Source organism: Corvus moneduloides, chromosome 12 (assembly GCF_009650955.1).
Source record: "Corvus moneduloides isolate bCorMon1 chromosome 12, bCorMon1.pri, whole genome shotgun sequence".
Taxonomy (NCBI): Eukaryota; Metazoa; Chordata; class Aves; order Passeriformes; family Corvidae; genus Corvus; species Corvus moneduloides.
Window position 1 is genome coordinate 339,331 of NC_045487.1, and position 13,031 is coordinate 352,361.

General features: G+C 50.5%; 1 protein-coding gene across 4 annotated transcripts in view; it reads right to left on the reverse strand.

Annotated features, from left to right (window-relative positions):
* Positions 1-1,496: 1,496 nt before the first annotated feature.
* The window catches only part of ZFHX3 (zinc finger homeobox 3), a 401,385-nt gene continuing 389,850 nt past the window's right edge, over positions 1,497-13,031 (reverse strand). For all 4 annotated transcript variants that reach the window (XM_032121503.1, XM_032121504.1, XM_032121505.1 and 1 more), the window contains 2 exons: positions 7,352-12,805; positions 1,497-4,707 (listed from right to left, as the gene is read on the reverse strand). In XM_032121503.1, coding sequence (XP_031977394.1) covers positions 3,137-4,707; positions 7,352-12,805 — 7,025 coding nt within the window. In that variant the 3' untranslated portion in view covers positions 1,497-3,136. The remainder of the gene's footprint in view (positions 4,708-7,351; positions 12,806-13,031) is intronic.

Genomic DNA, 13,031 nt, shown 5'->3' on the forward strand with positions numbered 1-13,031 from the left:
GAGCGTGCTGGCTGTGTCCACCCACCTTGTTGCCCACCCGCCCCGGGTGGCCCCGCACACCCCTGACGCTTCTCTTTATTCTCAATTGTATGAAACTTTGGCCATCTTCACCACTTAAAAAAGCTTTTTATTAAAAATAAAACAGAAACCCGCTTAATGCTAAGTTTGTTTTCCTCGTGCCCAGCCTGGCCCTGCTCTGCCACTTGCTGCAAAGGCCTCGCGTGGGCTGGGGTCGCGCGGGGGCTCCCGTGCGCCGCCGTCGCTCCCACAGCCCCACGGCACTGGGGTCCCTGCATCGGCCCCAGGCAGCTGGGCTGCAAGAGGAGGAGGAGGCAACCTCGCACTGAAATAGTCTCTAGAAACATTTAGAAAAAATACAAGGAAATGAATTTATAAAACCTTTTAGTGGGTGGGAAGGAGGAGGGGGAAGGAGGAGAGAGAAATTGCACTATGACCAAGCAATATAATTAAAAAAACGAAACAAAACAAGACAAAACAAAAGGGTTTCCAAAAGAGACCTTGCGGAACTGGACAGATAAAGTTTGTGTTAAACTGGGAACTGGCATCACAGAGAGAATCCAAAACAAAACCAAACAAAAAAATTTCTATATGATACAGACAGAGTAACATACAACAGTTAAATGGCAAAAAATATATATATATATATATTTCATAGAATTACAAACAAGATAAAATAATGGAAAAAAAACTGTACAACTTTAGAATTTAAAAAATGTTCATCTCAAACACAGGGAGAAATACAAGAACTTCTGTTAAAGAAAACAGTTTGTTAAAACAGCAAACGCTCCATGGGTACGTGGTTCTGTTTTTGACACCTTATGCTACAGCTGGGTCCCGGGAGGAACATCCGGTGGTTTACGCTTTAGTATCGACTACTTAAAAAACAATTAAAAAAGGAATTTGCACTGTGCATTAGCCTAGTCAGAAATATGTACAACAGTTCAGGATCTAGTCTTTCATCAAACTAAAACCAAAACTCCATAAAAATATAAGTGTCCCGCTAGAAACCGAACCCGCACTCGTCTCTCAGATGCTCCAGTCGCTCACGGAGGTGGCGAGTGGCTTCAGCCCGGGGAGGAGCGGCCGGAGGCAGCGGGAGGAACCTGCGTTCACAGTCTTCAAAGTTCCCTTCTGAAGCAGGAGGAGGATGATGATGGCGGGCAGAAGGCTCTCGTGCTTTTGGGCGGAGGAAACAGGGTGGAAAGAGGTTATTTCTGTTGGCTTTTGGCTATGGAAGGGAACAGCAAAGTATCTACGTCTCCAAAATCTACATTTTAGCAGCATAAAGTTTTCCTTTCAAAGTCTGGGCCAGTTGAGGTGCGTGCGGGCTGGGGGGGCCGGGGGGCTCCAGGCCTCCCTGAGCCTGGCACCCGCTGCTGCCATGGAGAGATCTTGGAAAGAGAAACCTGCCTGGGGTGCACTGGGTGCTCGCTAAGAGTTGTCTCTCTGCTTGCAGAAGAAGCACAGATAACAACCTGGGTACGTTTTTTTTATTCTTTATTTAAACTTAGACTTGTTTGTTTAAATCAGAAACAAATTCTCAAGTAAAAAGAATCCTTTTTGCTCATTCTGCACCAGTGGTGAAGGGTATGTCTTTGGATTTTATTTAAAGCATGAATTTTCTTTAGAGAAAAAAATGTAACAAAACCTTTTTTTTTTTTTTTTTCAAAAGAAGGAACAGAGTGCAGCCTAATTACACAAACAGAACCGATGCTCAGAGGTCAGGAACAGAGTCTTTGAAGCATTTACAAAATGAGTAAAGGAAGAGGGGAAGAAAAAGAGAAGAAAAAAAGAGAAATGGAAAATAAGAATAAAATAAGTGCACAAGGGTAACAGACATAGGTAAATCGCATGTATATGCCTTAAAAAGTTTCAAACCCCCAACAAAAAATATTCTGCAAGGGATCCTACTGACCCCCAAAACCCTTTGAACTTCTTTCTTTAGTTTTTATAAAATAATTATGCAACCACCCTCTAAGAAATGAAGGTAGCGACCATAAGTGGAAGATTACAGGATGGGGACGGGGATAAAGGTACAAAGGGGAGAAAAGCTCAGGCGAGTCGATGGATCGCAATCTATCTGTCTAGGAATGAACAAGACAACATCAAATGAGAAGCCGTCAGCTGGACCATACAAAAGCTAAATGTACACAAAAGGGTTTTTTCTTTTAAATCTACCATACTGCTTCAGTTCATTTCCAATGCAACAATCTACTCAACACCAAAAATGGTCATATCTATCATAAATACAGAAAGTCAGTTGTTTTAAAACTTATTTTTTTAAGCTCCAAGTCCTCAACACTCTTTGTGTGGGTTTTTTTTTTTTTCTGAAAGTGGGAGTGCTTTACTTTTCCCCTTGGAATTGGCTTCAGCAGAAAAGCTACCCTTAAAATCCCCGAAAAGCTAAAGCAGTTCACATTGTTTTTCTCTTGAATACTTTCTGCCCATTTTAAATTAACAAAAAACCCCCAAAAAACCCAAAAAAACAACAACAAAAAAAAATCCTTTTCTGGAACAAAACCAAACCAAAACAAAACCCCCAAAACAAACGAAAGAAATTATATATATATGTATATATATATATATATAAAACAATGATTCTGAAAACAGAACAAAGTGTGAGCGATTGACCTGAGAATAAAAAGACATTACATTTCTTTTTTCTTTTAGCAAGCCATTGGTATCTGAATGCTAAGATAGCAAGAAATCTAAAACTGTCTCCAGGTGGGCTGCTTTCCCATACAGCGCTGCCGGGCTCTGCTGTGCTATCAACGGGGGATCAGACAGGGGCAATGTACAGGGGTGCGAGCTCCGCAGGTGCGAGGAGGCAGCACGGGCCTTCGTCTCCCAGACCAACAGTACCTTCAAGAGGACAAATGTAACAGATTTTTTTTTCTTTTTTAAAGTTTTATTTTATTAAAAGGAAAGGAAAAAAGAAATGTAAAACCCACCGGCATCATTATATGGGAAAACAACCCACGCTTTTTCTTTTTTTCTTTTTTCTTTTTTTTTTTTTTTGGTTAGAAGCTTTGGAATTGCAGTTAGTCTATTTTTGAAATTGGTTTGTTATTAACTTTTTTTATTTAAATTCATTTTCATTGTTCATCTTCAAAGCTTACAATCTGAAGGTGTCCATTCCTACGCTAGCTAGACCACTGTCCTTAGGGCAGCCGGGGTCCTGGGGCCCCTCCGCCGGGCTCGCCGGTCCATCTGACTTTTGGCTAAGATCCGTGTCAGACTCCTCCGAATAGTCGTCTGTTGGCATCGAGGGCTGAACCCCTGAGGTGCTGCATGAACTTGAGGTAACCGTTGAAGATGAGGAGAGAGGAGGGAAAGGCGGCGGCGGCGGCTTCCCTGGCGGGTTGCGCGGGGCTGCCGGGGGCCAGGGCTTTCTGGAGGCGTGGGGGGAAGCCGGGGGGGGCCGGGGGGGCGGGGGGCTGTCGTTTGAGTGAGCGGCCGACTGCGAGGTAGATGCGGTGCTGGGGTCGGGGGGGCAGGCAGAGTGAGGTAATAGACTGGGGTGCTCTTTGGCGTTTCTTGCTGCTCTTGTGATTGTTCGATGTTTGTGCGGGGCTGACTCGAGATGCTGACTGAGGGCTTCGTCCCCACACACCGTGCTCTCGCACGCCACGCACTGGTACGAGCCGCTGCCCTGGCCGCTGCCGGTGGGCACGTGAAGCACCATCTCATGCAGGTTCGCCACAGACTGGCCGAAGAAGCAGAGGGACTTCAGGTGGTCGCTGGCCGCCTCCTGGTCGCCGAAGCACGCCTGGCACTTGCGGCAGACCAGCTTGTACTGCACCTTTGGGACAATGAAAGGGTCGCAGAGCGACTCCGCGCCCTTGCCTTCCGCTTCAGGCTCTTCTTGGGGTTTGGGCAGGAGGGGGGACACCTCGCGGGGTGCGTTCTTCTGCTCTTCTTGCTTGGGGGGTTCTTTGGCAGGGTCTTTGTCCGGGGTGGCAGCCCCCGTGGGGACGGGGGTTTGGCTTCCTTTGGGCTGCTGCGCTTTCTGCTGCTGCTGCTGCTGCTGCTGCTGCTGCTGCTGCTGCTGCTGTCGCTGCTGCTGCTGCAATGCCTCCTGCAGACTCTGCTGGTATTGCTGGTACTGCTGCAGCAGTGAGCCAGGAGACAGCCCCAGCAGCGCCTGTGACAGTGCGGGGCTGTAGGGGAACAGCCCCTCCATGCCGTACATGGGCTGCAGGTACCCGCTCTGCAGGGCGCCAGGGATCTGTGGGGCGTAGTAGGGAGAAAAGCCGGGAACAAAGTAAGGAAGGAACTGGCTCGTCAGCAAGGTGGTGGGGTCCGAATTCAGGGCGGCCTGCAGCGCCTGGAGCTGGGCAGGCTCCACCGCGTACTCCATGGTGGGCAGCGGGGCCGCGAGGGTGCCTGCCGGTGCCTCCCCCTTTTCCTTCTTGGGCCCTGGCAGGGTGTCCCCCTTCCCCTTGGGTGCCTTCTCCTTCTCTTTTGCCTTCTCGTTCTCCTTCTCCTTGCGCTGTGCGGGGGGTGGCTGCTGCGGGGTCGTAGCTGGCGGCTGCTGTGGGGCCACGGCCGCCGTGGCTTGTGCTGGGGTGGGTGAGCTCAGTGCGGCCGGGGGCTGTTTATTTGGTAATCCAGAGGTGGGGAGGCCGGGTGAAGGGACGCTTGTGCTGGGCAGGCCCATCAGGCTGGGTTTGGGAGAAGTTAAAGCTGCAAGAGGGAGAGAGAGACGTGTAAAGTCACTTGGTGCTGGGCAGGCAGAAAGCACGAGGAGGGTGACCCCAGTCCACCCCACAAGTGCCCTGGAGCCTCCATCTCCTCTGTATGAGGGCAGCGACTGGCCTGAGCTGAGGCATTGCTGCAGCACAGGTCAGAGAGCCCGTCCCTGCTGCTCACTCTGGAGAAGGGCTCCTGTCCCACTCCATGGGCCCCGCATGGTGGGGACATGCCCCCTCTGCCCCCATTGCCTGCAGCTGCCTTGGCCGCACTGCCCAGAGGCACTGACCGCATGATGGGTGATGGGGACAACCACCAGCACCCAGGATGCCCAGCACAGCTGATGTTTTACTGACTCCTCTGAAATTCCCAAATGATTAACACTCATGTCAGGATCTGCTCTAACGGGTCCTTGGGCCAAAGGACTCCAGCAGCAGGATGGCGCCACGCCAAAGGGTGGGAATGCTCAGCACTGCTCGTCTTGCTAAAGTCTTTATAGATTGGCAAGCCCTGGTCATGGCAACTGGAGACTGAACAGGCTAAACCTAATTTATTTTGTCCTTATTAGGCTGATGTTCATGAATCCACAAATCTCTAAAGCAACCCCTTCCCTCCCTCTCTCTAATGTCAGGGGCTCTGGATGCTCAGCTTCTGAGCAATTCCAGAGTTTATGTGGTGGTCAGACATCTCCCCTGGGCATAAGCATTGTGTTTTGGGTGGAATTAGAAGTGTAGTGAGGCTTCCTCATTAAGGAGACAGATTAATGGTGGAACGTGAAGCCTGTCCTTCTTCCCGACAGCAGGAATAGCCACTAGCAATACTGTCCCTGGTGCCAATTTCTGCTCTCACAGTGGCTGGGCGTGAGAGGAGTGTGCTCCTGGAGTCACCTCCGTTAGTCATGGCTGCTGCAGCTGGCAAATATGCTCCTGAAGAGGAACATTTTGCTTGGCAACTCCCTTGATGCCATTTGGGGAAAAACTCCCAAAATAAAGCTCCAATGTCCCGTTGGCACAGCTCTGTACATTCCCCAGCTCCTGAGCAGGAATCTGCTGCAGAGGCTGCTCAGAGGCCAGCCTGGGCAGGAACAGTGGTGGAGCCGGGAACCAGCCGTGGAAGCATGGTGACTTTTATTTTAGGCTGTACTGCCAAGGAGCTGCAGAAGGGCCATGAGGAGAGTGGCTGCAGCTGGGAGGGTGCAGCCATGGCTGACCCAAACCCTTCTAAAACCTGTGTCTGCTCCTGACCTGGTGGTGAGACAGAATGATTTGTGACAACAGGACAGGTATGGAATGAGGCTCCACGCAGTGGCCCTGGAGATCTCAGATAAGGGCATGCTATGGATGGACACCATTGAAATGGATGTTTCCCAGGTGAACATCCCTGAGAGGTTCAAGTGAAGGAGCAGGAGGTAATTCACAGCATTCCTGGATGCATGGCCTTATCTGCTCTGACAGGCCTGGAGCTGCCATAGCCTGACCTTTGGAGTTTTATCTAAAGGCCACAAACAGTCTGTTTGACTTTCTAAACAGTTCAGTCCTGTCTGGGCAGTCACTGGCAGCATTTAAGATTCATCAGATGCAGTCCCATCTCCCCAGGATACATTCTGGGCTTTGGAGAAAAATAAAAGCAACAATATGGACTGAACTGCAAAAAAGTAATTTTAATTGTTGTTATAAATCTGGGGCACTAAGCAAACAGCGCAGAGCAACCTGCAATAGGGTGATGATATGATTTGCCAAGGAGATGCTTCTGGCCGAGAGCTTTGAAATGAGATCTGTGGTGAGAAGAGAAGGGTGACGTGGAAAACCCCTCGCATGCACAGAGGCCCTTCAGACACATAATGAAACAAGGCCTTTGGATCACATTTTTTAGGTCACTGCTGGTCACTGAGCTGCACCTTCCACTGCCACTGTTTCCTACATGACTTAAGACTTTCCACCTATCCACGACGTACAAAGGAAAGAAGCATTCTCAAAAGATAAAGTTCAGTATTTGAGATTAGGCTACCCAAAGGATTACGACAAATTTCATTTTTATGTAGCATTGTTAAGAAAAATCTTATTAAAATACAAACTAGATTTGTCCCACAACTACACCGCTGTTTGTTGAGGAGGTGCTTTCAGGTCATACCCAGCCATCACTCAAAACTGATGCTCGGCTGCACTGGGATTTGTCCCAGAGGTCACCACAGGGACATATAAAGATGCTCTGGGCATCTGTCACCAGTGCTACCATACACACCACACCTTTCCCTAGAAAGAGTTTGGATTTTTGAACGCTTGGGATGGTATCACATAAACTGAATATCAAAAGGAAAGGAATAATGAACAGTGTATTCAGCACATTAGTCCTTCTGTTCCATTGGATAAATCTATATCCCACTTCCTTGAAGGAGCTTCAGGATTTCTACACAGGGATATGCAGCATGTCTAGATGTTGCTCTAGTTCAGACTTTACTATAAAACTTCCTGAGTTCAGGAATTATAGATAAAATACCTACTGCTTTTTTGCTGTGAAGTCAACGTGCTGAACTAATGGGCCAGGAATCCTGTTATCAGTCATTCCCAAGGGAACAACTGCTTGTGCTATGTATGCACCAAGTGAAGGTGTGCCTAAGCAGGGTAACATCCGTACCCACCTGTGTTGGATGGAGTGAAGCCAGGTAAGGATGGGCTGTTGAGGCCTGGGAGCAAGACTGGAGGGATGCCCTGTAGTGCTGGGTACGCAGCAGGAAGGTTCAGAGCTTGCAGGGGGGTGTTGTCAAACATGCCCTGCTGTTGAGCTGCCAGACCAAGAACCTCGTTGGCTTTTTTGATTCGGTCCAGCTCCTGCTGAGCCATCAACTGACGTACAGTAGCTGGGTCGAAATACTCCTTTTCCTTATCCAACTGACTTCCAATGGTTTCTTTAACTTTGGAGATATGCTGTTGAGAGAAGATATGGTCACGTACAGACAGCCGAGCGCTGTACTTGATGCCACACAAAGTGCACTCTGTTTTGGGTCCCTCGTAACTTGTTTGGTTTATACCAAAATGCTTGGCCATGCTGAGTTTTGACTTCTTCTCTTTCGCCCTCGCATTCTGGAACCAGACCTGAACAACTCTCTTTGGCAGTCCAATGTCATTGCCCAGGACCTCACACTCCAGCATGGTCGGTGTCCTGTAGTCATTAAAGCATGACTTAAGAACCTTGAGCTGGAGATTAGTCATCTGCGTGCGAAAGCGTTTCTGCCCGGGCCGGTCCCCGCTTTCGCCAGATTTGCTGGCTGAACCACTTGCACCAGGGCTGGGTGAGCAGGGGTCTGCAAGGCTGGAGGTTTCACTATAGTCCACGGTACCTTCATTGTCATACTCTTTGCTGTAGAAGCTGGGAGCTGGGCTGACCAGGCCAGAAGACAGACGATCTTCATATTCAGACATTGCTATCATGGCTGCTTTAGTCAGACCTTCATTGGGTCCTGATGAGGATTTGGTTTCGGTTGCAATCCCTGTTGCACTGTCGTTGTCTGCGTTCCCTTCGTCTCCTGTGGTAGTATCTGTGATTGCAGTGTTGACAGAAGAGCAGTCATCGTTGTCCAGCTTTGTCTGGTCAAAGCTCAGATTGACTGAGGACATGGAGGGACTCTCGAAGTCTTCAATCCCTTCCACCTTAATGGAGGATGGACTCAGCAGGGTTCTAGGTGACAGTTCCATACTCTTGTTCACCGGGGAGAGGGGAACACTCTGTCCATCACTGCTAGTTGGCGGCATGTGGGAAAAGCTGGCTCCATCAAAGATGTCTCCTTTCATCTGGAGTCCCCCATCACAGTCTAGAAGCATAGCAGACAGCGTAAGGTTGTACCCAGCTCGCTTGGCCTCGTGCCAGTGACGGGATCGGATATGAGCTTCCAGAGCTGTCTTTGCTTTAAAGAGAGCTCGGCAGAAGGGACACCGTCTGTGGGCTTGGGCAGGCCCCACAGCTCTGAACTGCCCCTTCCTCTCTCGTGCACGGGTGTTCTGGAACCAAACCTGCACCACGCGCTTCTTCAAGCCCACTTCATGTGCAATGTGATCCAGCATCTTCCGTGTGGGGTTGGAGTCGAGCAAGTATTTCTGGTACAGAATTTCCAGCTGCTCAGGGGTAATGGTTGTCCTTAGACGCTTATCCCTTTGGGGTTCTTCTCCCCCAGTCCCACTGTCATTCTCTCCAGGGCTTGCACTGGCCTTTTCCTCCAGCTTTCTCTTCAGCGTGTTCATGGTGGATGTTGGAGTTGATGGTGAGGTGGCTGAGCTTGCTGGAATCTGTGGTAACGTTCCAGACAGCAGCTGGCTTGCCAGTAGTGGATTACTGGGATCAAAAAGCATGAATGGCATATCCAGTGTTCTGTCCAGGAATGGGGGGTGGATAAACTGGTTCTGTGCACTCAGGAAATGGAGCTGCTGATGCTCCTGCCAATGCTCGAAGGAAGGAAATGCCAGTTTACACTGGTCACACTGGTATGGGATTAGCTGAGGAGGTAGGTTTGCCAGCTGCTGAGGGGTGGACGTGTGAATAGGTTTGAGGGAGAGGTGTGAGAGCTGAGATGGACTTGGACTTGACTGTGACAAGGAGCACTGAGGGGGCTGAGGAGGAGGTGGCTGTTGCAGTGAAGAGGGGGAGGATAACTGTGAAATCTTTTGGTGTGTTGAACTTGTCTTTTGTTCTCCTTGGTCCTGTTGCTGCTGAGACTCTTGCTTTGGTTGCACTTGCTTCTCTTGGGTTTGGTTTTGCTGTGTACTTGGAGGTTCAGACTGCTTTGGTTTCTCATCTGTAGGTTCTACTTTAGAACTAAAGGTGGAGGAATCATCTGCCTCTGCCGTGAGCTGCAGAAAAGCTGAAGAGGTCGCATTGGCTGAAGATGTAGGTGTGCTGTAAGCTTGTGAGGGCATCGGTGTGCTGCAGGAGGAACTGGTTGGAGTCAAGAGCTCTATTGCATCCATAGAGTCTTCGTTCTGGCTATCATCCTGTCCATCCTCATCCTCATCTTTGTAACAAAGCTTTTTCTGGTGTTTAATGAGATCAAAAATGCGCTGAAAGACCAGACTGCACTTTTTGCACTGGTAGTTCAAGTTGCTTGTTCTAATGTATCTGTCATTTGTGAGCTCCCGTCGCTCCCCATCTTTGCCTTCTCCCTGATTCTCATAGTTTTTCCTAGCTTTCTGACGGGCATTCTGGAACCACACCACTATAACACGTGTTGGGAGGTTCAACAAGTTAGAAAGCTGCTCAAATTCATCGTCCTTTGGGTAAGCATTGGCGTCAAAGAAGTCTTGCAGGACTCTGAGTTGGTAGTCAGTAAAGCGTGTTCGAGAGGACCGCTTGCTTCCCCAGTACTCCTGCTTTTGAGGCTCTGGAGAAGGAGGCCGTGAGTCTATCTTCAGCTCTTCCAGGCTGGTAATGGGAGGGTTGCTGAAGTTGTACGGGGAGTCCTTGTTGCGTTGGCGCTCCTTGAACAGGGTGTTTCTGAACCAGTGCTTGATCACTTTCTGGGGCAATCCCGATTTGTCTGCCATCTCTTTGATCTGTTCCTCACTTGGGGAATTGTTAATGTCAAAATACTGCCGAAGGACTCTGAGCTGGTCATCGGTGATACGCGTTCGTGGCCTCTTGTTCTGCTGCTGCTGGAGAAGGCTGGGGTTGAGCTGATGCTGGTACAACTGGGCCAAGTCAGCGGGCAGGGGGTCTACAGGGCCCAGCTGAGGCGGCAGCTGTGCTGGCAATGTCTGCAGGGGCATGGTTTGCATCATGAGTGGTGAGAAGATGGGCAGCTCCATAGGCATGGAGAGCTGGGTGAGTGGCACAGATGGCTGGGCTGGTGCGATAGTGGGAGAGGTGATTGGTGGGGCAGAAGTAGGGATGGCAGGAGCAGCAGCCGGCTGAGGAGGAGCTGGAGGGAGAGGAGGGGGAGGCGGTGGAGGCGGGGGCGGTGGCTCTGGGGTCTGCGGCCGCAGTGGGTACAGTTTGTCGTAGTGTTCTCTGTATTGTTTGGCAAATCTCTCTAACTGCTTAAAGGGAAAGTAATGTTGGTGAACATGCTCTTGGTGGCTCTTCAGGATGAGGATGTTTGAGAAGAACTTGCCGCACGTATCACACTCCAGCTTTTCTAAGTTCTCACCTTGCTCTGTCTTCCCATTTTTCTTCTGCCCCTTTTGCTTGTTCTCGTTGTACTGAATGACGAGCTCAAAGCCGAAGTTTTCCAGCAAGGCTTTGGTGGCGTTCCCCCTCGCATCGGAAGCAATCCGTGGAGGCAGTATGGAGGGCTCTGAACTGCTGCCTGGCACAAAGTCCTTCTTCTCTTTGGGCTTTAAGTTATCAGGAAGAGACTCCTTCAGTGTTACATTATTGTCTCCCCTCTCTGCGCTTTCCCTTTCCCGTGGGGTTTCTTTATCTTTTTCCTTCACTACGGATTTATTCTTCTTCTCTGGGTGCTGGCTCTGCTGTAACAGGACGGAGTGGGGTTGTGACAAGGACAGCTGACCTTGCTGCTGCTGCAAGAGCTGTGGATGGCTTTGCTGAGGGAGCTGAACTTGTGCCTTCAGGTCCTCCAGCAAACTTGGACCCGTCCCAGTCAATGTCAGTGCACCACTGGTGACAGGCAAGCTGACTTCTGGATTGAGCTGGAACTCAGCACTGGGGATGTAGAATGGGAACAGAAGATGCTGCTGCTGCTGCTGCAGCTGCAGAAGGGTCTCAGTTGTCATCGGAAAGTGTGGCAAAAGTGCTGGGTTGAAGAGCTGGGACTGCAGGAGAGCAGCCTGCTGCTGCAGCTCCTGCTGCAGGTGGGCCTGGACCTGTGCCTGTGCCTGTGCCAAGGTTTGAGCTTGTTGCTGTTGCTGCTGCTGCTGCTGCTGCTGTTGCTGCTGCTGCTGCCTGGATGCAATCATGTCTGCCAGCTTCTTGCGGTTCACCTCTTTGGGCTCTGAAGGGGAGGAGATGTTAGTGCTTACAGCGTTACCCAAGGGAGGAATTCCCACACTGTCACTGGACACCTGGTTGAGCAGGCTGGGAATGGGAGTGGTGCCTGAAGTGCTTGTGCTGGTGGTTGCAAAAGCATTGCTGTTGCTGGCACTCACGGGGCTCGGTGTGGACGAACCCAGGGAGAGGCTGCTGCTGCTGCTGTTGCCGGCTCCGTTGCTGCTGGCGCCGGCCGCCTCCAGCTTGGCCGCACGAGCCTTGGTCTGGTGCAGGACAGACCTCATGTGGATCTCTAGAGTCGAGCTCTGGCTGTAGGCCACGTTGCAGGTGTTACACTTGAAAGGTTTGTTGTCTGGGCTGCTGGTAGGCTCGGGTTGCCCGGTAGCAGATTCTTGGAGGGCGCGTTTCAGTTTATGCAGATGAGAAACGGAATTGTAATGGACCAGGAGAATGTTCTTCTGCGTGAATGACTCCTTGCAGACTGTGCACTTGTATGGGCGAGATGGATCTAGAAATTTCTCCATAGTGAAGTTAGGGCCCTTCCTGAAGGGTAAGGCCCTTTTTGGTTCTGAGCCAGAGTCCTCTTGCACCGACCCCGAATCGCTGCCAGTTGGGCTCTGCTTATCTTCCAGGTCGCTCTCCTCTTCCTTATCTTCCTCGACTATTATTGTGTGGTCCTCAGCAAGCGAGGGGTCACCCATAGCGAGGAGGTCCCCGTTGACCAAGAGACCACCATACAGCTGCTGAATGTCAGCCTCACTCAGCTCCAGGTGGCTGGTTTCCAGGTGCTTTTTCAGGGCCTGGAAGGTTCGGAAGCTGCGCTGGCAGAGGCAGCACATGGTGGCTGCCCGGATGACGTGGTACTGGGAGTGGAGCTGCAGCTTCTCAATGGTTTTGAAGGCCAGGCTGCACTGATTGCAGCGGTACTTGTAGACGTGGCGGTCAGAGACTGGCAGCTGAGGCCGCTTGGCATGGACGTCATTGAAGTGTGTCTGCAGGGCTGCTGAGCTCTTGAACACTTGGCTGCAGCCCTTCTTCCAGCACAGGAAGCCAGAGTCCTCCCGGGCAGCGCTCGGATCAGCCGGAGTGGGCTTGGGGTCCCCGCTGTGCTCTGCGCTGTCCGATGGCAAAAGGGTCTTCCCCACATCCTCAGAGATCTCTGTGAAAACAGAATTAGAGCGAACCCAAAAATTACACCAGCACACCATGGCAGATCAACACCCCCTTTCAGTCCTGAATACTCTGTGGTTTTTAATCTCCCACGTAACAAGTATTTCTAACATTTCTCCTCTATCTTCATTCATTTGTTTCAATACCAGCCCATTAACCTCATCATGGCCCATTGCATAAACCTACACAATTTACTTCCTTGCCCACCTTGAATC